We start from the raw sequence: 26520 nt of genomic DNA, 5'->3' as shown, positions 1-26520 counted from the left end.
GCTGTCAAAAAGATCGGAAGCATCGAATTTACCAGGATGCAGACTTAGAAGCTCCTCTGCAGCAGGCGCAGGGGAGAGAATTGATCGTATGGAGAGCCTGCAAGCAGCATTATTTGATAAAAGAGAGTCCCCTTGAAAGCTGTATCTGGGTCCAGGGACAGGTCAGTGAACGGACCCAAGAACATTAATTTATCAAAGATTTGGATTACAATATTGAAGTGGGAATTGAACAATTGAATTGTTGTTGTTTAGTCGTTTAGTCGTGTCCGACTCTTCGTGACCCCATGGACCATAGCATGCCAGGCACTCCTGTCTTGCACTGCCTCCCGCAGTTTGGTCAAACTCATGTTCGTAGCTTCGAGAACACTGTCCAACCATCTTGTCCTCTGTCGTCCCCTTCTCCTAGTGCCCTCAATCTTTCCCAACATCAAGGTCTTTTCCAAGGATTCTTCTCTTCTCATGAGGTGGCCAAAGTATTGGAGCCTCAGCTTCACGATCTGTCCTTCCAGGGAGCACTCAGGGCTGATTTCCTTAAGAATGGATAGGTTTGATCTTCTTGCAGTCCATGGGACTCTCAAGAGTCTCCTCCAGCACCATAATTCAAAAGCATCAATTCTTCGGCGATCAGCCTTCTTTATGGTCCAGCTCTCACTTCCATACATCACTAGAACAATTGAATTAAGAGTTGTTAAAAAGTGGGCAATGGACTTAAGAAATATATGAAGGAAATGAGATTTCATAATAAAGGAGGGATATACCCAACTCAATCAAAAATGGCGCAGAGAGAACTTGGATATTTGATCCCTGCCATTTCCGGCTGCCCAAGCGACTAGAGGCATATGAAATTTGAGATGTCTGAGAAAGACTTAGCCACAACAACATCACAAGACCTTGTTTGGCAAAAGATTTCCTCTGTGCTCCAGGATATCAAGCAAGTGTTAAAGCAAGATTCAGAACAGCTGCAGGAGCTCAACAAATTATGGAGAGACAGAGACACTACAAAAGACTTACAAATACAATCCTTGAAAGAAGAGGAACAGGAAGAACATAACGCCCCACAAGTGGGAGATGTGGGGCAAGACTTAGATCTTTCCCAAGGAGTCCTCAAGAAAGAAACAGTGGACACTTCTGAACTCCTAGTGAGAGGGGGAGTTCAGGGTAAAAGCTGGAAGATGGAAGGAAAAAGGAGGAAAAAAGAGATAGATATGGATTTGGACAATGTAATGACCTGGTTTCGAGATACAGAGGAGAAAAAGAGCGCAAAGGAAGAGGGGAGGGATTGGACAATAGGAGTAGTCATGATGGGGTGGCGGAGTTTGTGGAAAGAACTTTGGGGTTGGACCTGGGAAAGGGTGGGAATAGGTTGAATAAGTAAAGAATATCTTTAATGGACGGATATGTTTGGTTTGGTTTGGGTATGATAAACGGAATTCACTGAAATGTCTAGAGGATCTGGCTATAGCAGTAGGGGGGATGGGATTAATTAATTAATGAGGAAGTAAGAGGATAGATCAATTGATTAATTGAAAAGGTATACATTTTTGGTAAAGAACAATAAGTTTAAGGGAAGAAATAAAAGATAGAAGAATTAAAATAGAGTTGATTTAAGTTTGGGAATTGAAAGTATGAAAATAATTATTTAAATATATAAATATGTTATCATGTATAATTTAGAAAATTAATTTTTGAGTATCAAAAAGGATTTTATTATTATTGTGGAAATTGCCAAATTGATAATTAATAAGGAACCCAGAGTGGGGGGAGTCGGGGAAGTCCAAATTGTTTTAACAATGATATGAATCAGGATTTTTTTTAAAAAAAAAAATCCCCTCTTTTTTCTCTTTTTCTTTTTTGGCCCTATTTAGGTCATTTTTTCTTTTTCCTCTTTTTTTTTGTTGGTCATTGTATGTACAAATGAAATTTGATCATGATGTATCTTTAGATATAAAGCTATTGGAAAATGAATAAAATTATTTAAAAATAAAAAATAAAATGGTCACTTCACAATGGACGCTATCGGCACATTATCTTGGGGTGACCCACAGAATTTCTTTATGTTGTGCGTTCTGCTGAAGTTTGGTGTATATAAACTGGGCAGACATAAGGAGTCTGGTATGAGTGCTGGATGAAAGAATGAAGAAACTTAAGTTTTATTGTTCCTGGCAGACAAAGCCATTCTGAGAACAGGCTTGGCATATGGCCAGTAGGACCGGGCAATATCTGATTTTCATCATCGTGGTACAGTCATACCTCGGTTTAAGTACGCCTCGGTTTGAGTATTTTCAGTTTAAGTACTCCGCAGACCTGTCTGGAACAGATTAATCCACTTTCCATTACTTTCAATGGGAAAGTTCGCTTCAAATTAAGTACGCTTCAGTTTAAGTACTCCACGGACTGTCTGGAACACTTTCAATGGGAAAGTTCGCTTCAGGTTAAGTACGCTTCAGGTTAACTACAGACTTCCGGAACCAATTGTGTTTGTAAACCGAGGTACCACTGGTTACAGGTAGGTAGCCGTGTTGGTCTGGATCGAAGTAAAATAAAAAAAATTCCTTCAGTAGCACCTTAAAGACCAACTAAGTTTTTATTTTGGTATGAGCTTTCATGTGCATGCACACTTCTTCAGATACAGTGAAATGGAAGTTTCCAGGCACTTATGTAGAGAAGGGGTGGGGAGGGGTGGGGATGGGGAGGGGGCATCACTCAGAAGGGTGGTGGAAATGGGTGATTGACTGACTGATAGCTGTTGATGACTGCAAACGACTGCAAATGGTTTTGCATGAAAAAGCAAGGGTTGAGATGGCTGAAGATCGCTTATCATGTATAATGAGATAAGAATCCGATATCTCTGTTCAAACCAGGTCCCTCCATGGTTTTGAGCTTGGTGATAAGTTGCAATTCAGCAACTTCTCTTTCCAGTCTATTTTTGAAATTCTTTTGTAGTAAGACAGCTACTTTGAGATCTTGTATAGAATGTCCTGGGAGATTGAAGTGTTCTCCTACTGGTTTTTCTGTCTTCTGGTTCCTGATGTCAGATTTATGTCCATTTATCCTTTGGCGTAGGGTTTGGCCTGTTTGTCCAATATAGAGAGCTGAAGGGCACTGTTGGCATTTGATGGCATACACAATGTTAGAGGATGAGCAATTAAATAGTCCTGAGATGGTATGTTGGATGTTGTTGGGGCCAGTAATGGTGTTGTCTGGGTGTATGTGGCAGCAAAGTTGGCATCTGTATATCACCAGCTAAGCATAGCGATATACCGATATATCACAGTGTCTGAAGTAAGGATAGAGTGATGTAAAGGCATTGCCAGGCTTCACAGTTTTTCCTGCATTGTGAGTTTTGCTGGCAGCTGCTATTGTGATTCGCTGCCACCCTGCAGAAGGCAGGGAGAGCTGAGTCAGCAGAGTTCACAGGGGCTGCAGGAACTGAGAGAAACATTGGCTGGCTTCACAGTTTTTCCCACATTGTGATTTTCGCATGGCGCACACATCATGATTCGCGATATATTGCCAGGCCAAAAACCAATGCCACAATATGGTCTTCAAACCAGTTTTGGACTATATATCGCCCAGCCCTAATGGCCAATATGGAGTGAAGGGGTTAACACCCACGCTCATACGTCCTTGGACTAACTAAGCCAGAGAAGAAGAAGCAGGGAAGGGAAGCCTGAAATGAATTGATCCAGTGTACCAAGAAAAAGTTACAGTACTAAAGGATAAGGCATCATTGAGGATGAATGACAGGTCCACTCTCGGTCAGAGAAATAAAACAGAGATGAAAACCAGGTAAAAGAAAGCAATACAGGCTCTTTAAGACTCATCTTTATTGATCTTCTGCAACAAAGTCACGCCCCGCCCCCAACAAAAGGAAGAGAAAGAGCCCTGAACAAAGCCAGGAACAACTTTTAAAACTGCAGAAAGTTTCCAGCACCATTTGAGGGTTGAACATGTTTGTTTATAAAAAGTGGCTTTCTTGGGTGTTATATTTGATTGGATGAAGCAAATATTGGTTTTATACAGTGGACATATGAAGAATCAAAACCCTTTTCTTTCAGCATCTTATTTGTTTCTATCTTTATCTTTTAACCTATTTTCTACACTTTATTTATTTTTCTATTGCTTTTTCCTCTCCAAACAGAGGGGTTTGCTCTCCCACACCTCAAACTGTATTACGAGTCGGCATGTTTGTGTTGGATGAAGGAATGGGTGGAACTAAAAAATGCAAACATCCCAGACCTAGAGTGGTTCAACCTGTCTTTTGGATGGCATGCTTACCTTTACTATGGAAAAACCAAGCTGCATAAGGGATTCCTAAACCACATAATTAGGAAGGTCTTTGTGTTGTGTTTTGGCACGACACAAAGATCTTCTAGAAAGGAAGACCCTTGATTGGATATCCCCTACTGGGGCTGGGGCGGTGAAAAAGGTAAATTTGGATAAGAATTTGGGTACTTATAAGGATCTCCTTAATTTGAGAGATTTGTAAAATAATAATAATAATAATAATAATAATAAGGAAGGGATTCCAAATTGGGTTACAGATTGGTTTCAATATTTTCAACTAAATGAGGTCTTTAAAAAGGATAAAGAAAGAGGAGGCTAAGAATTTGGGGGTGAAATGGTATAAGGGAACAACAAATTAATGTAATTTTCTGTGTATAAGACTAGGTTCTTTTACCTTAAAATATTTTTTTAAACTAGGGGGATAGTGAAGAGGTGGGATGGGTGCTTGGTGGGTGCTTGGTCAAGGTCTGCTGCGGCAATTGGGCGGGCAATTGGCGTTTTCTTCCTGTAAAAGAAAAAGCTCAACAACTCTGGGCAATCTCCCCCCCCCCAAAAAAACCCAACAACTCAAGGCAATCTCCCCACATTTCCTCAATTAGGAGTCCCAAAAAGTAGGAAGCAACTTATACACGGGGGCATGTTATACATGGGGAAAGTACGGTATATAATATATATAATATATAAATATAATATAAATATAAAATTAGAATAGGAAACCAAAGATGAAATGGTTAAGGCTGCAATGACACACTGGGCAATAGACATTGGACATAACATTGAAATTTCAGCCTGGGATAAACTATGGAGCAAAACCATGAATTTTTCAGCCTGCTATTTGATAAAAGAAAACATGAAAGATAGGCTCTATAGGTGGGTACCCGACACCCAGAAAATTGGTAAAAATGTACAAAAGAAGGTCTAATTTGTGCTGGAAATGTTCAGAGGTGGAGGGATATTTAATTCACATGTGGTTGTGTAAACATGCCCAAGAATGCTGGGAGATAGCCTATGACAAGCTGGAAAAGATATTGAAATTTACATTCCCCCCAAAACCTGAAGACTTCTTGCTGGCCATAATTTGTGACAAGATACCAATGAAGGCATGTAATCTATTCCTTTATGCAACTGCAGCAGGCAGAATTGTATAGCATATGCTAAAAATTGAAAAGAGAGGGAAATCTCTACTGATAGAATTTGTCGAACTAGCAAGCATGACAGCCAAAATAAGGAACCAGAATGACTAGCAGACATGGGGTGAGTGGGAATGCTTTGGGGGTGTATTTTAAAAGATATGACACCAAAATCAACTTTCAGGTAGGGTCAACTACAATGAAGGAATGAACGAGGAAAAATAGGGTGGATAAAGTATCTACCGTATTATGAAGCAAAAACAAGGTATACCTTGAATGCCTTGGAGTGTTGGATTGGGAAGTCTGTATAGAAATAATGTACAATAGGAAAACATGATGTGTAAGCAGAAAACTGGAAAAACATAAAAAAATAAAAAGAGGGAGAGAGGGAGAGAATGGCAACCCTTCCGAAGCACCCATCACCCAAGTGATAATAGCAAACAACCTCTCAACTCTCTTGGTTTCAGGGAGCACAAAGAACAAGGCTTGTGTGGAATAGTTTATTTCTGTTCATTCTTTCTAAGCAGACTTCTCCTGAAGTTGAACCATGGGGTGAAACCCATTCTGTCTTCAGTCACGTGTTGGCCCAGGTTTGGCCAGCTTAAATTTCTACGGTCTCCTTACAAACCCAGTTCCGTAGTTCATGGCAATAGGTATCGAGCCAATTATTTCCAGGCAGCGAAGGCACAATGGAGGTGCAGTCCTTCTCCAGGCTTCTCCTGCTTTCTGTGTAGAAAGTGTATTCCTCATGCCAATACCTGGGACAGAGAGGAAAGACTTCCATTAAATCCAAGACATGCGGAGAGGATGGATCTACCAAGGCAACAGAATGAGGAGGATGTGAGAGATGGCAAGACCTGTTGAGGCAAAATGGGCTGTGACACTTTTGGATTCTATGTGGGGAGGAGAGCCACATTTTTTAATGTTCAAATTCCTGCATGTTCTTATTAAAAGACGACTAGACAGATTCACCAAGGAGAGGGCCACCAAAGGCAGGTTTTTCACAATGGGCATCTTTCTGGCCACTGTGAGAACAGGATGCTGGACTAGATGGGCCAAAATGTAACAAAAAAAGGGGGAGAAAGGAACGCATGTTAACTTCAGCAGTCCTTGGGCAGAACATCTTGGTAAGTTGTGCCCTATAAAGATCTACCTGGGGATCCTGCCACCTAAGGTGGCTGCCTCACCTGGCACCATGGGTAGGCCAGCCCTGGCCCTATGGCTGAGCTCTGTCTGCCTGACTCCTTCTCCGTGGCCCTTAATCCCACCCCAGAAAATTGCTCTATGTGACAGTTGCCTCTGTTTCTCCTTTCTTCGGAAAGAAGGGAGATTGCACCAAACGGCACTTGGCAACTTGCAAGTGTCCAATTAGTGTGTGAACAACAACAACAACAACAACAACAACAACAACAATATATTTATACCCCGCCCATCTGGTTGGGTTTCCCTGGCCACTCTGGGCAGCTTCCAACAGAATTAAAAGCACAATAAAACATCAGACATTAAAAACTTCCCTAAACAGGGCAGCCTTCAGATGGATTCTAAAAGTCAGGTAGTTGTTTATTTCCTTGACATCTGATGGGAGGGCGTTCCACAGGGCAGGCGCCACCGCCGAGAAGGCCTTCTGCCTGGTTTCCTGTAGCTTCACTTCTCACAGGGAGTGAACTGCCAGAAGGCCCTTGGAGCTGGACCTCAGCAGAAAGATGGGGGTGGATGTGAGCTGAGGGGGTTAATAGCTCAGCAATCGCCCTGCATCATGGGGGCCTGTGACGTTTCATGCATCCGGAAATGCTATGTGCTATTGTATTTCTGTGTAATTTGAAACGCTGTATATTTCCTGTTCTGTCCTGTCGCTGCTCTCAGCCGAGATGGACCTAACAAGCCCCGGCTGAGGAGCTCTTAATAAATCTTCTCTGTTTTACAGAGCTGGGAGTCACTCTATGTTGTTGTTGTTGTTTAGTCGTTTAGTCGTGTCCGACTCTTCGTGACCCCATGGACCAGAGCACGCCAGGCACTCCTGTCTTCCACTGCCTCCCTCAGTTTGGTCAAACTCATGTTCGTAGCTTCGAGAACACTGTCCAACCATCTCGTCCTCTGTCGTCCCCTTCTCCTAGTGCCCTCCATCTTTCCCAACATCAAGGTCTTTTCCAGGGAGTCTTCTCTTCTCATGAGGTGGCCAAAGTATTGGAGCCTCAGCTTCACGATCTGTCCTTCCAGTGAGCACTCAGGGCTGATTTCCTTAAGAATGGATAGGTTTGATCTTCTTGCAGTCCATGGGAGTCACTCTATACACTCTGCTATTTCAACTGAGAAGGAAAAAAGCTTTTAAGAGACTTTGAAAGCAGAAAGGCGCAGCGGGAGACTTTCTTTTTGTGACGCAGCTGAAATGCCAGTGGGCAGACAGGTTTCTCACCTTATGCCCCAGCTGCTGCGTTGATAACTTTCACTTTCTCCAACAGTGGAGATGCTCCTTCAGGTCTACTGGGCTGAGGTCGTTTAGGGCTTTAAAGGTCAGCACCAACACTATGAATTGTACTCGGAAACGTACCGGGAGCCAATGTCGGTCTTTCAGGTTATATGTTATATGGTCTCGGCGGCCGCTCCCAGTCATCAGTCTAGCTGCCGCAATCTGGATTAGTTGTAGTTTCTGGGTCATCTTCAAAGGTAGCCCCACGTAGAGCGCATTGCAGTAGTCCAAGCGAGAGATAACCAGAGCATGCACCACTCTGGTGAGACAGTCCGCGGGCAGGTAGGGTCTCAGCCTGCGTACCAGATGGAGCTGGTAAACAGCTGCCCTGGGCACAGAATTGACCTGCGCCTCCATGGACAGCTGTGAGTCCAAAATTACCCCGAGGCTGCGCACCTGATCCTTCAGGGGCACAGTTATCCCATTCAAGACCAGGGAGTCCTCCGCCCCCGCCTGCCCCCTGCCCCCCAAAACAGTACTTCTGTCTTGTCAGGATTCAACCTCAATCTGCTAGCCGCCATCACTCTGCATGTCCCAGAAAGCACACTGGTGGTCTCTGCCGGGGACATGCAGGGTGAAGCATCTCTGCTCCCCCTGTTCCTAGGTAAGGTAGAGCTGGAAGTGGAGGGTGGGGTGGATGAGTCAGCCTGGCTGGCCTGGCTAGTTTGGGGGAGCACCACACGTGTGACAACATGCATGTGCAAGGCACCACAGCAGATTACTTAACTTCCTTACATGCCCAAGGACAGTAACACCTCTTGACCTAACACCTCTTGAAATACCCCCCTTTTTTTAGACTTACTGTTTTATTACTCTGGAGCCATCTGTCCATTCCCAATTGCCTTCCTCCCTTTCATCTGTAAAACCAATCCAGGCGGGGTCTCTGAGCTGAGAAGTGATGTAATTCTGTGGAAAGAAGGAGCGACCTCAGCTGTCAAAATGCCCCAATTCACCTCCCTAAGCCTGAGCAATGTGGCTCTAAGGAACTGCACTTCGAATGCTGTGACTTGTTGCGAGGTGCTTGGCAACATGTACTTGTAGGGGATGCTGGGGCGTCAAATTCCTTGGTGATGGGGGGGGGGGGCGGAGAGCAGAGAGGAAGAAAAGAGAATATTACTTCTGTCTGGTGCCTATATCGGCTCTGTGGCACCACTTCATTTGTGCCCAAGAATTCGGTGGTGATGTTTACTTATTTTATTTATTCATTTCATCACCAGGGCGCATATTTCCTGTGGTGGGTTCACCTGAGATCTGGTACTCCCTACAAGTGGTTTTCTACAAATACTTTGGCATATAGTAAGCAAAGATGCAGAATGTGACAACTTTGCAAAGAGGCTTAGGCACGTCTCCTGCTATTAAGAATTCACTGTGTAGTCAACTTACAGTATGATAATATATCAATCTATCTACTCAAAAGTAAACGCCTCTGTGTTTAATGGGGTTTCCTCCCAGGTAAGTGGGTGTAGGACTGCAGCCTGGCTTCCTTGTGTGGAAAGAGTGGGAAAGCTTCAGAACTTAAATATTGGGCAGTCCACTGTGTTTAATGCTATTTTATAAAGGAGGAGTATTAAATAAAATAATTTGAGCACAATTAAATTATGATTAATATTATTATTAAAAATGCATTTTAAAATCATGTTAATTATCTCAGTGCTTTTGCTGCTGGGGAAGAACATTGGAAGATGACATTTGGCAAGACTGTGTGAGCGGGGGGGGGGAATAATGTTTGGAATACTTATAAAAATGGCTTGGAACTTCTGCAGAGTTAATTCTTTCATTTGCCCCCTCGTTGAGGGGAAGAGGGACTGGACTTTGAAGACTTGCCGGGGCTCTGGCGGGGAACCAGATCATTCTTCTACAAATAATTATAATTAATTGCTTCGACTGGACGTGGAGGGGAGAACTTGGAGGCCTGGCAGGCAGGACTTTGGCGGAACATTGGCTGACTCCCTGTTTGAAATCAAAAGTGGAATTTTACAGCCGCATCAGAAGAGTTGAGAACAAAGAGAGAGACCTCTCCAGGGTAACTCTGAGTCAAAAAAGGAGATTGGGAATTAATTAAAATGGACTTAATATTTGATAAAGGAACAACTGATGGAAATTTAAACCTCACACAGGACGATGGAGAACTTCATTTGCAAATTTACTAACTACTATATGTTTTAATACGAATTGAAGTTAATCATTGTAGCTGTGGTATAAGGGATTTTTATCAAGAATAGGTTGCATTTGGTTTGAGCAATAGTCTGGAGTCAGAACTAAAGGGAACCAGACCCACGTGGGAAGCCATACAACATTTATAATTGGCTATGTAATTGATTTGTATCTGAATTGGTATTGCTATTTGGTATTAATATAATTTGGCGCATATTGGATTTTTGTAATTGAAAATTAATAGAAATTATTTAAAACAAAACCGAAGCAGCCATGCCAATAGCTGCAAGAGATCGTAACATATTTGCAGGTGAGGGCAAGAACAACCAAGGTTGACAGGAGGATTGGGCACTAGAGGGGATGACCACTTTGTGGAAGAGAGAAAGAAAAATATATATAACCTGTTCTTCATCACTTAAGACGGAGGCCAAGTGGGAATCTCTAGACATACAGAAGTTCTCCGCATCATACCAAGTCTTTCTTCCTTTTGAAACATAGTAGAGATTCCTCCCAAAAGTTTTCCAGGTACCAGCAGATTTAGACATTTTAGTATCTTTCTTGAAGATATTTTCTATGAGTGAGAGAGAGAAATGCTGCTATTGCATGGAGCATGGACTGTGATCCGTTGTGTTCAAAACCCTGTTCATCCCTTGTGTGGTGTGGGGCATGTGGTCTTGGTCCACGTGGGAACCAATGACACTGCAAGCCATAGCCTCCAGAAGATCAAAAGTGATTATGAGGCTCTGGGCAGGAAGTTGAAGCAATTAAATGCACAAATTGTCATCTCATCTGTCCTCCCAGTTGAACGACATGGCCCAGGGAGAGAGGGAAAAATAGGGGAAGTGAACAACTGGCTTTGCAAATGGTGCAAACAGGAACGGTTTGGATTCTTAGATCACGGTCTGCAGTTTCTTGAAGACGGACTTCTGGCAAGTGATGGGCTGCACCTCACAAAGGTTGCAAGGAATGTTTTTGCCATGAAACTCAAAAACCTCATCAGGAGGGCTTTAAACTGACTTATGTGGGGGAGGGAGACAGTGGTCCTGAAGGTAGGAGTCTATCAAATGCTGAAGATGATCATCCAAATGTCAAGGACCAAATGGAGCAAACAGCATGCAGACCTAGTGGAGGGAGGAAAATATCCTTAAATAAGAGACATGGGGGAATGATCAATGGTCTTCAGTGTCTGTATACTAATGCACAGAGCATGGGAAATAAACAAGATGAACTTGAGCTCTTGGTACAGCAAACTAAATACGACATAATAGGCATCACTGAAACCTGGTGGGATGAGTCTCATGATTTGAATGTAGAAATAGAGGGATACAATCTATTTCAGAGAAATAGACCAAACAGGAAAGGAGGAGGAGTAGCGTTATATGTCAGGGATGTGTATACCTGTGAAGAGATGCAGGATTTAAAACTTCAAAGCCAAGTTGAGTGTATCTGGGTCAAAATTAAGGGAGAGAAAAATAACAGTGATCTCATTGTGGGAGTTTACTATAGATCCCCAAGCCAAACTGAGGACACAGATGATGACTTCCTGGAACTGATGGCCAAGCATTCAAAAGGAAGTGAGATAGTAGTAATGGGGGACTATCCTGATATTTGTTGGATGTCAAACTCAGCCAAGAGCATATGGTCAAACAGATTCCTCACTGGCCTTGCAGACAATTTCATTGTCCAGAAAGTGGGAGAAGCAACAAGAGGATCAGCCATTTTAGATCTGGTCCTAACCAATAGTGATGGCCTGGTTAGTGGGGTAGAAGTGGCAGGATCATTAGGTGGGAGTGACCATGCTCTTCTGGAGTTTATGATACAGCGGAAAGGAGCAACCAAGCATACTAAGACACAAATCCTAGACTTTAAGAAAGCCAACTTCAGAAAACTTAGGGAAACGCTGGGTGAGATCCCATGGAGAGAAATACTAAAAGGGAAGGGAGTTCATGATGGTTGGGAGTTTGTTAAAAGGGAGACATTAAAAGCACAACTTCAGGCAATACCAATGAGACAGAAACATGGAAGGTGCCTAAAGAAGCCAGGGTGGCTATCTAAAGAACTTTTAACTGGGTTAAGATTTAAAAGGGATATGTACAAAAAATGGAAAAGGGGGGAAATCACCAGAGAGGAATTCAAACATATAGCCAGAGCGTGTAGAGACAAAGTCAGAAAAGCTAAAGCACAGAATGAACTCAGGCTCACCAGAGAGGTTAAAAGCAACAAAAAGGGCTTTTATGGGGTATGTCCGTAGCAAAAGGAAGAACAAGGAAACAGTGGGGTCACTTAGAGGAGAAGATGGTGAAATGCAAACATGTCAGACTAATCTGATCTCAGTTTTTGACAGAATTACAAGCCTGGTAGATGAAGGGAATGCTGTGGATATAGCCTATCTTGATTTCAGCAAGGCTGACAAGGTGCCCCATAATATTCTTGTAAAGAAGCTGGTAAAATGCAGGCTAGACAATGCTACCATTCAGTGGATTTGTAACTGGCTGGCTGACCAAACCCAAAGGGTGCTCATCAATGGCTCCTCCTCATCCTGGAGAGTAGTGACTAGTGGGGTGCCACAGGGTTCTGTCTTGGGCCCAGTCTTATTCAACATCTTTATCAATGACTTGGATGATGGGCTTGAGGGCATCCTGAGCAAGTTTGCAGATGACACCAAATTGGGAGGGGTGGCTAACACCCCAGAGGACAGGATCACACTTCAAAATGACCTTAACAGATTAGACAACTGGGCCAAAGCAAACAAGATGAATTTTAACAAGGAGAAATGTAAAGTACTACACTTGGGCAAAAAAAATGAAAGGCACACATACAGGATGGGAGACACCTGGCTTGAGAGCAGTACATGTGAAAAGGATCTAGGAGTCCTGGTAAACCACAAACTTGACATGAGTTTGCAGCAGCTAAAAAAGCCAATGCAATTCTGGGCTGCATCAATAGGAGTATAGCATCTAGATCTAGGGAAGTAATAGTACCACTGTATTCTGCTCTGGTCAGACCTCACCTGGAGTACTGTGTCCAGTTCTGGGCACCACAGTTCAAGAAGGATACTGACAAGCTGGAACGTGTCCAGAAGAGGGCAACCAAAATGGTCAAAGGCCTGGAAACGATGCCTCATGAGGAACGGCTTAGGGAGCTGGGTATGTTTAGCCTGGAGAAGAGAAGGTTAAGGGGTGATTTGATAGCCATGTTCAAATATATAAAAGGATGTGATATAGAGGAGGGAGAAAGGTTGTTTTCTGCTGCTCCAGAGAAGCGGACACGGAGCAATGGATTCAAACTACAAGAAAGAAGATTCCACCTAAACATTAGAAAGAACTTCCTGACAGTAAGAGTTGTTCGGCAGTGGAATTTGCTACCAAGGAGTTTAATAATAATAATAATAATAATATATTATTATTATTATTATTTATACCCCGCCCATCTGGGCGGCTTCCAACAGAAAAATAAAACACAGTAATCTATTAAACATTAAAAGCCTCCCTGAACAGGGCTGCCTTCATATGTCTTCTAAAAGTCTGGTAGTTGTTTTCCTCTTTGACATCTGTTGGGAGGGCGTTCCACAGGGTGGGCGCCACCACCGAGTAGGCCCTCTGCCTAGTTCCCTGCAACTTGGCTTCTCGCAACGAGGGAACCGCCAGAAGGCCCTTGGTGCTGGACCTCAGTGTCCGGGCAGAATGATGGAGGTGGAGACACTCCTTCAGGTATACTGGACCGAGGTGTGGACCGAGTGTGGTGGAGTCTCCTTCTTTAAGCGGAGGCTTGACAGCCATCTGTCAAGAATGCTTTGATGCTGTTTCCTGCTTGGCAGGGGGTTGGACTGGATGGCCCTTGTGGTCTCTTCCAACTCTATGATTCTATTATTCTTCCCAGGGCCCTGAAGGGTGGCGTGAGGAGGCACCTCTCTCTGGGGTGGGGGCTCAGAGATGAGGGGCCTGGAGGACTCCCAAGGAGAGGGGAGAGGAGAGGAGGTTCAGGGAACACTCCACAAGGAAAGGTGTTTGAAAAGGGGCGAGGGGCTGCCAGCTCTGCAGGCAAGGGGTGACATAACTGGGCTCCTGTGCCCCACAGGGGTGCTGCAGAAAGAATGCAGTTGGTCAAGAGAGCCATGGACGCAGAAAGGTTGAAAACCTCTGTTCCAGGGTCTTAGTCAGCAGTCAGTGTTGCCACTTCAGCAACGAGGTGACATGTGGCAACGGGCAGACCCGTAGCTAGGGGGTGGTAAGGTGGGCCCCCACCAGGGACGCAGGCGATTGGGGGGTGCAAAATCATCTTTAAAAAAATGTCCATCAATATAAATATCAGTTATTGCCTCATAAGAAATGGTTTTAAATAGAAGGTGAATTGAATGGGTGGAGGGGAGATGGGTTTGGAGAAGAGGCAGAAAGAAGAGCTCATTTGTCAGTGGCTGGGGGGCGCAATCTGGACGGTTCTGCCAGGGGCGCAAGATCACTTAGCTACGGTTCTGTTGATGGGCCTAACGGATCGGCCTCATGCACAAGTTTTGACAAGTAGCTAGGACTCGTTCTTCACTGGAGAAATCACATTGGGCACACAGAGGTGGTTTGAGGTTAGCGTGCCCGGTGAGCATACCTGCTAGGAACAGCTGGAAAAACGGGGATTTCCCGGGGAAAACAGGAGAATTGGCAGCTATGCCGGTGAGGTCGCACTGGGTGTCATGCTGCAGGGGGCACCACAAACCAAAAACCACCAGAATGCCTATACTGTATTACGCAAATCCAATTGAAAAAAAAACACATAAACGTAATAGGCCTCATGGTAACAATTACGAAATTATTTACTAGAAACTACTTCTCAAAAATTAGATACTGTCACGGTCCGGTCGGCGGGCGTCAGGACCAGAAGTGGTGTAGAAGCAGGAACAGGTGCAGGGCTGAGGGTCCAGCAGCAGGCAGTCACAGGGTCAAGGAGCAAGGCAGAGCCGAAGGTCTGGGAGTCAAGGAGCAAGGCGTCGGCAAGGCAAAGGTCCAAGGAGCAAGGAGCAAGGCGAAGGCTCAAGGAACAAGAAGCACGGCGAAGGTTCAAGGAACAAGAAGCAAGGTGAAGGTTCAAGGAACAAGAAGCAAGGCGAAGGTACAAGGGTCGAGGATCAAGGCGTCGGCAAGGCACGGGTCCACGGAGCAAGGATAAAGGCGTCGGCAAGGCAAGGGTCCACGGAGCAAGGATCAAGACGTCGGCAAGGCAAGGGTCCACGGAGCAAGGATCAAGACGTCGGCAAGGCAAGGGTCCGAGGAGCAAGGATCAAGAGGCCAGATGCAAACAGGCAGGGATAGTGTTGCTGTGGCAAAGAGCTGAAGGGAAATGCTGAGCTTTTATCCCTCCCAGCTCCTGCCACCAGGTGCAGTGAGGTATCAAGTGGCCTCACCTGAGTGGCCACTCCTTGCTTCTCCAGCACAAGCTGAGGCAGGCCCCAGTCCTGCAAAGCACTACAGGCCCCAGAGCCTGACTCCTGCCCATACTCCTGACAGATACAGCTTCTTATAATGTCAGAATCAACAACGCAACATAACATATTAAAATGTAGCTTTCCAGTTGACCACCAAGTTCAGTATGTACAAAATACAAGTCCTATATTGTCAGTGCCGTGGTACATTCCTTTCTAATTTTTTCATGTTCTCTTATATTTTTCTGTCTGTCGTATTCCTTAGAAGAGTAGCGTGAAATAATCTTCTAAGTGCATAGCTGCCAAGTTTTCCCTTTTCTCGCGAGGAAGCCTATTCAGCATAATGGAAAATCCCTTTAAAAAAGGGATAACTTGGCAGCTATGTCTAAGTGTCTAATGAAGATGATTGGGTTGGCAGACAAAAGAACCTGGCACTGCTGGATGCTGGCACAGGCAGACAAGACAAGGATTCCTGGATTCCCTGTTTCACCCAAAGATTATTTCAGGCCACTCTTCTAGGGAATACGACAGACAGAAAAAATACGACAGAAGATGAAGAAATTAGAAAAGAATGTAGCACGGCACTGACAAGATATGGTAGGACTTGTATTTTGTACATACTGAACTTGGTTGTCAGCAGGGGGGCAGGGGCACCACAGCAATACTGTAGAACAGAGTGCGAGAGGTGCAGGGGTGCCAAATTTTAGCATCACACAGCTACTACGCTGCACCTCATTGCCTGCAACGCTTCGGCTTTTCTGCCAGACCTGTGGCTCCCCAAGCAGTTGCTTCGGTGGAGGAGGGGATTTGATTTAAAGACAAACCTGCCTGATTTGCACTCTCCAAAACGACCTGAAACACAACCATTCCTCAAAAGTTACACTCCTCTGGGTTTTGAAATGCAGTTTGCCAGCCAAGGAACTTTGGGAAAAGGCACAGACTAGGGTGAAGGGGGCGTTGAAATGCCTATGTTTGCGATGTCAACAACAAACAAACAAAAAACACGCATCCTCTTAAGAGGAAATTACTTTGCAAAAATAAAATAAAATGCATCTTCAGCAATATTGCAAGCAAAACTGGGCATGCTGAGGAGAAACATGCGCTGAAATGCTGGTGCATTTTCATGACAACCTGTTTTAAATAAATGCAAACTGCCATGGGAATGTGGGAAACTGAGAAGCTGAAGAAAGAAACCAAAATTGACGGAGCAGGGCCTGGGTAAAATGCAAGAGAAAGCTGCTGAGACTGAACACTCATATGTCCCAGCTCCTTCCCTTAGCTTGTGCTCTGTACCCGCATTTAATGCTCATTCAATGTGGCTTTTAATCTTTGTGGCAGATAAGGGTGTGCCCCCCCCCCTTTTTTGCAATTCCAGCATTCCACCCTTTCAGTTTCTGGCATGCCGCCATATCCATTTGCCCCCTTGCATTCTCAAAGTGTGCCCCGTATTTAGACATGCAGATACTCACGGTAGGTTTTCTTCTGCTCTGCAAATTCGTGTTGGTTGCTTTTCAATGTGTCCAACAATGTCACAGCAAATTCTGATAACTTTATGGCTGAAAGTATTCCCAAAATTAGAATGAGAGTTTCTTCAACACCAGCCTGACCCAGACCCAGACACATTTGCTTCTTCATTTGAACATGTTATAGGGTTGCCATATTTTAAAAAAGCAGGGCACCCCAAAATTGTTTAGCTTTATTTTGACAAAAATGCCCCCCAAACCCCACAATTTTTAAATGGATTTGCCTAAGATCCAAAGTGCTGCCTTTTGGAAATTCCCTCCCCCCCCCCACTGAAATCCAAGTAATGACGACAAGGCAGGGATTCCCCCCTGTCTCCATTGTTGTTAATCCTAACACTGGAAGTGTTAACTAGAGAAACACGGGGAAATGATGAAATAACAGGAATTAAGGTTGGGCTGAGTGAGTACAAAGCCAAAACCTTGCAGACAACATTGTGTCGACATTGAAAAATCCAATGGAAAGTGTCCCAAGGACAATAGAAACTATAACAAAATTTAGCAAAATAAAATAGAAAAATTCCTTCCAGTAGCACCTTAGAGACCAACTAAGTTTGTCATTGGTATGAGTTTTCATGTGCATGCACACTTTTTCAGATACCACGCAGACTTCTTCAGATTCTCCAGAGTCTTATCTGAAGAAGTGTGCATGCACACGAAAGCTCATACCAATGACAAACTTAGTTGGTCTCTAAGGTGCTACTGGAAGTAAACTTTCCTATTTTATTTTTATTGTGTTTTGACAGCAGACCAACACGGCTACCTACCTGTAACTAAAATTTGGTAACTTAGCAGGATTCTATGTAAATAAGGTGGGGGGGTGATACTTAAAAATCTACACTCAAAGGCAAAAGAAAGACTCGAGAATATTATGAGAATTAAAATTGGGGGGGGGGGGTTAAAATATTTGGGAAAATGGATATCAGCAAAGAAGAACTTAAACCTTTTCCAGGATAACGTATGTTAAAATTGTGGGACGTAATCCATTGGAGCAGTCAAATGCAGCATTCCTTATTTCCCTAGAGTGGGCACAGGCAGGGGGACACCCAGTCAGGGTAACTTTCTCTTCCGCTGGTCTGGAGCATCCTCCCCCTGCATGTGACCTGGGAGATGGGCATGGCTCTGGCTAACTGCATAAAAGAGCTGGGTCACGCAGCCATTTTCTCAGTCCAGTTCCATCTATTCTTGCTTCACTTGCTCTCTTGTTCTATCTTTTGCTGCCATGCTGCTCTCCTGCAGCCCTTTTATTATCTTAATGTAATTTTGCTGTCTGCTGGCTCTCAGCCAGCAGCACATGAGTTCAGTCTCCTTATGAGATGAACTCACAGTTTACTCCCCAAGTAAAGCCTGCCTTTCAGGGATCATATTGTGAACTGAAATGTGAGTAAACCTTTTGTCACTTTACTCAGAAAGACTCTGGTGCCTTTATTCTTTTAAGAGGGATCAAAGGGGGCACCAGGAAATAATATTAACTAAGAGATTCAAATGATTCTGCAAACTAGCTTCCAGCTATATTGAGGGGAATCTGCTCTACTACATCACTTACTAGTGTGAGTGAAGGAAGGATAAAACTTATCCAATATAAAAAGATGTTTGGCCCAAGATGATCTTCTTATTTCAAACACTCACGGTAATAAATAGCCCAAAATGTTTCAAACAGTGGAAGAAAGGCATGGCAAACTTCATCTGGCAGGGGAGAACCCCTCCCCCCCAAAAAAAATAATTATAAAAAATATGACAGACGTAAGAGGCAGAGGAGTTTTTGCCCTTCCAGACCTCAGACTTTATTATGAGGCAGTGTGCCTGTGCTGGATGAAGGAATGGATGGAGCTAAGAGATACCAAAATTTTAGACCTAGAAGGTTTTGATCTGTACTTTGAATGGCATGCATATCTGCACTACGACATATCAAGCTTCCCAAAACCATGTCATAAGAAGAAGTATATACATGGTTTGATAGAGACACAAAGATCTTTTAGCGAGAAAACTCAAGATGGATATCACCAACAGAGGCAGTCTCAGTGAAAAGGTTGAACATGGATGAGAAGTGGGCCACTTATAAAGACCTTAAAGAGTTTAAAGAGTTCACCTGGGGGCGGGGGGGGGAATAGATTTTGGATCATACTATAGATTGGTTTCAGTACTTTCAGTACTTATTTAAAAGAGATAATAAGGAAAAGGGATTTGCAGAAATGAGTTCAGAATTCGAAAAAAATGTAATAGGAAAGGATGATAAATTAATCTAGAAAGTTTTTAGAGAGTATTGGGAACTGTTCCACACAGAATTAAAAAAGATTCTACAACTCACATTTCCCAAAAGACCAGAGGCCTTTCTATTAGGGATAATAGGTGATAACATCTGAAGAAGTGTGCATGCACACGAAAGCTCATACCAATGACAAACTTAGTTGGTCTCTAAGGTGCTACTGGAAGGAATTTTTTTATTTTATCCCCCAAAAAGGCACTCAGTATTTTTCTGTACATGATCACTGCAGCTAGAACAGTATATGTGAAAGAATGGAGAGAAGCAGAGATACCATCGAAGGAAATCTGGCGGGACAAACTGATAGAATACATAGAATTAGTCACCGTGACCAGGAAACTAAAGAATAAGGATGAGTTAAAGAGAAGAGTGGAGGGTATAATGTACAATTTAACCTACAAGTAGGAGTTAACATATGAGCAGCAGATAACATCAAAAGAGGAAGACTTCAAATGATAATGGGTGAAATGTTAGGATATGCAGCACATCCAGATGTCCCTAGCATACCACAGAGAGATGGATTGGGAAGTCTTAGGGAAAGAGATGAGTGATTGATACTGTATGACATGGGTAGGCAAACTAAGGCTCGGGGGCCAGATCCGGCCCAATCGCCTTCTAAATCCGGCCCACGGACGGTCCAGGAATCAGCATGTTTTTACATGAGTAGAATGTGTGCTTTCATTTTAAATGCATCTCTGGGTTTTTTGTGGAGCATCGGAATTTGTTCATTTTATTCCCCCCCCCCCAAAAAAATATAGTCCGGCCCCCCACAAGGTCTGAGGGGTGGTGGACCGGCCCCTTGCTGAAAAAAATTGTTGACCTCTGCTGTACAATGTGTGTATAAAGCTGTTAAAACTGCAGAAATAAAAGTAAAAATGAAAAATGAAATCCCAGTCATGTCTGGGGAAATCTGGATGTATGACAGTCCTAAACATGTAGCCCACCTTCGTATCTCACAAAGTGGGATCCTCAGGGAAGTTAATGAGTCAGAAGTCTATACTGTATATGCATTCACAACCCGCCCCCGCCCCCAATCTAGAATAATCAAGCACTGAAGGTATTATCTGTAACAAAACAAAAACAAAAAAAATCCCATAGAAGCCAGAATCCTAATTAGATAATAAAAGCAAAAGAGTCCTTCTAAAATGTACACCACAACAGAGTGGTTCTAATAGCATCTTCAGAATGGCAGCCAAGCCTGCCTTTTAGGGGAGGATAATTGGTTTAATTGACACAGAAATGAAAATGTGTGTGCATTAATGAATTTTTAAAATGGAAAGTGGCTAAATGTCTATTGCTAACATTGGGGTTTTTTCACAGAAGAAGTGAACTTGGTGAGCTGATAATTAACTAGTTGTCGTTTTCTGCTAGCTAACATATAAGTGCCATAACCTTTTAACAGGTCTCATAAAGCACAACTCTGTGTATGGAAAATAAGAGTATATTCAATTTATTGTACACATGTTAATACCGCAATATAACACGTACTAATGCTCCAATTGGTATGAGCTTAAGCGTTTCGTCACCCTTCACCAGGTCGGTCCAAGTACATTGCTAAATGATACATGACATTCTGTTAATGACTCATATAATACATTCCCATATGCAAAAGGCCAACTAATATAATCCAAAATATTCAAGTATTACACTTACATGCACAGGCAACTTAACGCTCAACCATAAGGTCATCTCGCCCTTGCAAGATATACCAATATGTTGTTTAAGCTCATACCAATCAGAGTATCATACATGTTAAACTCTGATATTTTGTGTACAATACATTTAATATTCTCTTATTTTCCATATACAGAGTTGTGATTTTTGAGGTTTTTCTATCTGTAAACCTTATCTGTATATCAGGTGACAAAGGTATTTGGTTGCAAATCTCCATTTTGAAGGGAGTTGCCTTTAGTCTTTTGTCTTCCAGACTCCATGGAACAAGGATATAAACAAAGCTCTCCTGAAGCAGCCTAAGGTCAATAGAGGCTGGAATGGAGGCTGTGAGCCGAGATAGACCTGTTTCCTGGTGTGTCTGGATCATTTCATATTTTCCAATATGCTGGGTCTCGGTTGGACAGCACAATACATTGTGGGGATATTTTGGGTGTACCTAGAATGCTTATGTTCTGTTTCTGAAGAGTTCTGCAAGTAAAAGTTTGAATAATATTTTAATGGGTCTGGACGAGGATTTCTTGCGGAGTTGAGGTCCAGCAGTTTAACAACCCTGATTGCCCAGTTGTGACCCGTGACAGGGCCTTCTCGGTGGCAGCCCCATTTGTGAAAAGCCCTCCCCTCACGGTTTACTTCTAGGATAGCTTTTTAATATGTTCCTTTTTTTTACCCAGGCATTTGATGGCTGAGAGTTCAGAATTGGGCAACCCTGAAATTATTGGTCTGAGAGTAGGAGATTACTTTGGGGGATTTTAAACTTTTTTAAAAAAATAGAAGAATGGAGGCTTTTGAATTATGGTGCTGGAGGAGACTCTTGAGAGTCCCATGGACTGCAAGAAGATCAAACCTATCCATTCTTAAGGAAATCAGCCCTGAGCGCTCACTGGAAGGACAGATCGTGAAGCTGAGGCTCCAATACTTTGGCCACCTCATGAGAAGAGAAGAATCCTTGGAAAAGACCCTGATGTTGGGAAAGATTGAGGGCACTAGGAGAAGGGGACGACAGAGGACGAGATGGTTGGACAGTGTTCTCGAAGCTACGAACATGAGTCTGACCAAACTGCGGGAGGCAGTGCAAGACAGGAGTGCCTGGCGTGCTCTGGTCCATGGGGTCACGAAGAGTCGGACACGACTAAACGACTAAACAACAACAACAACAATTGCTATATACACAGAAACCACAAACTTCCTATAAAGGCTAGCCAAAATTCCACATCTGTCTCTTCAGGAGACTTCCGCCTTTTCTTTTCACTCCTCGGAGCTATGGAAACTGTGCCGCGCCCCGCATTTCGAAACCAGAATCGGAAATAAATAGTTATTCCTATCCCACTTACCATTTCCGTAATTGAGCTTAGGGCGTCTGTATGAAGCGGCCATTGAGCCTCTGAGTCTGGACACCGGCTGTTCGAGGGGATGTTCTTCTTCTGCCTGCATTTTCTTATCTAAAGTTATTAAGATAAGGAGGGGAACTAAGATTTCCAGGTGCCTAACTTTAAGCTGCTTGAAACCTGCCCCCAAACAACTGCCCCCCATAACCCCATATGCCATGGGTAGGCAATCTAAGGCCCGGGGGCCAGATCCAGCCTTATCACCTTCTAAATCCAGCCCGCGGATGGTCCGGGAATCATTGTGCTTTTACATGAGTAGAATGCGTGCTGTTATTTAAAATGCATCTCTGGGTTATTTGTGGGGCGTAGGAATTCATTCATTTCCTGCCCAAAAAATATAGTCCGGCTCCCCACAAGGTCTGAGGGACAGTAGACCAGCCCCCTGCTGAAAAAGTTTGCTGACCCCTGCCATAAGCACATGAAACTGCCATATTCGGAGGTTGAGCCATGTTCCACCGAGCCTTGGACTGTCTTCTCAACAGGTAGTAGCTCTTCAGAGACTCCTGCAAAGCCCTCTACCAGCTTACCCAGCCTGAGATCATAGAATCATAGAGTTGGAAGGGTCCCCCAAGGGTCATCTAGTCCAACCCCCTGCATTGCAGTAATCTCAGCTAAAGCATCCATGACAGATGGCCATCCAGCCTCTGCTTAAAAACCTCCAAAGAAGGAGAATCCAGGTGAACTTCCCTGCAGAGAGCATTCCATAGATGGGGAGCCATTGCAGAGAAGGCCCCGTTCTTGTGTTGCCACCCTCCAGACCTCTCGAGGAGGAGGCACACGAATGAGGGCCTCATAAGATGATCTCAGGGTCCGGGTAGCTTCATATGGATAGAGGCGGTCCTTGAGGTATTGTGATCCTGAGCCATTTAAGGCTTTATAGGTCAAAATCAGCACTTTTAATTGGGCCCGGAAATTAATCGGTAGCTAGTGCAGTTGGACCAGGATCTGTGTAATATACTCAAACCATCTTGCTGTCCAGTGAGCAACCTGACCGCTGAATTGTGCACCAGCTGAAGTTTCCGAACTATCTTCAAAGGCAGCCCTATGTATAACACATTGCAGTAATCTAACCTTGAGGTTACCAGAGCATAGACAACAGTAGTTATGCTACCCCTGTCCCTATAGGGGTGTAGCTGGGTCACCAGCCGAAGCTGATGGAAGGCATTCAGGGCCACTGAGGCCACCTGAGCCTTGAGTGACAGCAAAGGATCCAGGAGTACCCCCAAGCTACGAACCTGCTCCTTCAGAGGAAGTGTAACCCCATCAAGAGCAGGCAACCTCCCAGTGATCTGGTCTAGGGAACCACCTACTAACAGGGCCTCAGTCTCATCAGGATTGAGTTTCACTTTGTTGGCTCTCATCCAGTCCATTACCGAGGCAAGACACTGGTCCAGCACTTCTACTGCCTCACCTGCAGATGTAAAGGAGAAATAGAGCCGTGTATCATCAACATACTGCTGACAATATACTCCAAACCACCGGATAACCCCACCCAGCGGTTTCATCTCTCCTTGACATCTGATGGGAGGGTGTTCCACAGGGCGGGAGCCACCACCGAGAAGGCCCTCTGCCTGGTTCCCTGTAACCTCACTTCTCGCAGGGAGGGAACCACCAGAAGGCCCTCGGAGCTGGATCTGAGACTCTGGGCTGAACGATGGGGGTGGAGATGCTCCTTCAGGTATAAATGTGATATCCACATGTTTAGCACTGAGGTCTGCAAAGTGATTGCTCCACAGCTGCTCAACTGCAGCTGGTCCATACAGTCATCATCTCTGATCCTGGAAGGAGTCTTGCTCACATGCACCCCATATAATTATTATTAGGCCACAGGTGGTTAAAGGCCCAAGGCCTGGTTAAAGGGGAAAGCTTTTTGGCTGGAGCCTCGGGGTATATAATGATTGTGCCATGCAAGATATCATAAATGAGCCACTGAAATACAGCTCCGCCCCGCCCCCCGACTGCCAGGCTGCACAGCTAGGCATTGAGGGGGTGTGGCTGGTAGGAGTTTGACATCAGACAAGTTTTACATCAGTTTAGGGGGTTCAGATGAGCCCCTCAAAGTATGAGTGACTTCAGGGGGCCACCTGGGCGAGCCATATCTCCTGTGCATGCACATGAGCAAGCCCAGTGGTACTTGCATACAATTATTTCTCCAATGTTAACAGGGACGTCCTGTTCCATAACAACAACAAGAATAATGTTATTATTTATACCCACCCATCTGATTGGGTTGCCCCAGACACTCTGGGCAGTTTCTGACAGATATAAAAACATAATAAAACAGTAAACTTTTTTTTAAAAACCCCACTTCCTTATACAGGGCTGCCTTCAGATGTCTTCTAAAGGTTGTATAGTTACTTTTCTCCTTGGTTTGGGCGTCACATAACGGCACACCCTCCAACAATTCTCCAGTGAAAATAGAGACGTCCTAAGGGAAAGTGGGACATTCCGGGATCAAGTCAGAATCCAGGACGGCTTCTGTAAATCTGTGATTGTCCCCATGGTGGATATACACTCATCCTATATAATAAAGTCCAAGTTGTCCCTGCGTCCAAGTTGTCCCGTGTGTCCCTGGGGTACTGCGCATGTACCCCAGAGACACAGGGATTGGACAGCAGAGACTGGACGCACACACACGCGCGCTCTTCCCCCCCCCCACCTACCGTTTCCCTGCGGCTGCCAACCGCCGCTCCTGGCTGGACTGAGCGTTGGCGGGGGGGAAGCGCGCACGTGTGTGCGTCCAGCGAGGACAGGTCTCCTTCCTGTCACCTCCCGTTTGAGCTGGTAGTGGCGCTCCTGCTGACGGGGCAGCCGGTCACCCCCGCCAAAGCCTCCCAGTCCCCGGGCTCCGGCTCCTGCTGCTGCGGCTCCGGCGGCCAGGCTTTCCCCCTCGTCGTCCTAGGCGAAGCCCGCGACGAAGCGCACTATGGCTGAGGGAGGCGGCTAGGTCCAGGCGCCGGACTCCGCCTTCCGCCTCCCCTCGCGCCTTCCCCTCGCGCCTTCCCCTCGCGCGCTCGACGGAGGAGCCCGTAAGAGGAGCGGCGAGGCCACGGCCTTCCCTCCCTCTCTGTGCTCAGCTGCGGGGCACGACAGGATAGCGAGTTTGTTTACTTGCGGTCCTGGCGCGCCCCGCGGCAGAGCGCAGAGCGAGAGAGAGAGAGAGAGAGTGCTCCCTCTCACATATCCTCTAGCGCCCGTTTTCTAAACAGGCTGAACAACACTAGTGGTTTATAAAAATAGGAAGAGTTAAGGACTGCTTTCCATAACATAGATGGACACATTACGTCTTGCTTGCAAAGTTAACAATGTGTTATTAAAATCTGATGCCAGAGGTTTCTGCAGAGCAACCAGGAACCAGGCAATAGGGAAACTGTGTTGTTACCAACAAAAACCAGGTAAGGGACATTATTTAACGTACCAGTATGTCCTGTGACGTTTTAGAACGATATATCTAATATCGCTCTAATAACGTTTAAAAGTTCAGCGTAGATCCAGCCCTGGAAAAGAAGGGTGCTTGGAGTGTCTGTATATGCTAAGGGCCCCTTCAACAAGCCTGCTGCCCGGTGGAGGTGCCAACAGACACGTCATAACTGTGCCCAGTCCTCCTCCCCTGTTCACTGGGCGACCCTCTGTTCCCTTGATCAACCCTCTGTCCTTCAGCAGGAAAAACCAAGCGACAGAGTTGAGGAAGGTGTCAGCAGACAGAGTTGAACTTACAGAGATGGCCCATCACTCCAGCTATGGTCCCGAAGACCAATACCGTCCCGACAATACACATCCATATCGTCTTTAATTTTTGCGGTGTCATGCCACTTTGTTCCGGTGCTGGTGGTGGTGGTGGTGGCGGTGCTCCCTTTGGTGGTGGCGCCGCCGCTCCCTTTGGTGGTGCTGGGGGTTTCTTGGGGGCCATGGCTCCAATGACAAGAAGAAAGAGATACCCATGAAGACAACAGATCGAGGGGCAAGTTCATCATCAAGCCCCCTGCCTTTTGCCTATTCAGGGAATTTGGGTGCTGCGCTCAGGACCCAATAGGCAGAGGGACCCCCTAGCATTTGGTGGTAGCTGAGCGACAGCTGAGCGGGGGGGGGGGAATCATCTGGAGAAGGTGGGAAAGGAGGGGCAGTTGCCTAACAGATTTTTAACTGTTCTTTTAAGTTCTCAAATAAAAACACTCACTGTGAAAAGGGAACAGTTTAAGCTCCAATAATGAGAAGCTGAGGTTGAAAATT

General features: G+C 44.8%; 1 protein-coding gene across 1 annotated transcript in view; it reads right to left on the bottom strand.

The window, feature by feature from the left end:
- Positions 1–26200, bottom strand: part of LOC118079518 (asialoglycoprotein receptor 1-like) — a 44727-nt gene extending 18527 nt beyond the window's left edge. The window contains exons 1-2 of the mRNA XM_060279112.1: positions 26008–26200; positions 22237–22344 (exon numbers count right to left, since the gene is read on the bottom strand). Coding sequence (XP_060135095.1) covers positions 22237–22344; positions 26008–26200 — 301 coding nt within the window. The remainder of the gene's footprint in view (positions 1–22236; positions 22345–26007) is intronic.
- Positions 26201–26520: the final 320 nt, after the last annotated feature.

The sequence above is a fragment of the Zootoca vivipara genome, chromosome 9, assembly GCF_963506605.1.
Source record: "Zootoca vivipara chromosome 9, rZooViv1.1, whole genome shotgun sequence".
NCBI lineage: Eukaryota > Metazoa > Chordata > Lepidosauria > Squamata > Lacertidae > Zootoca > Zootoca vivipara.
The sequence above is the reverse complement of the archived record's forward strand: the minus strand, read 5'-3'. Positions and strand labels throughout refer to the sequence as shown.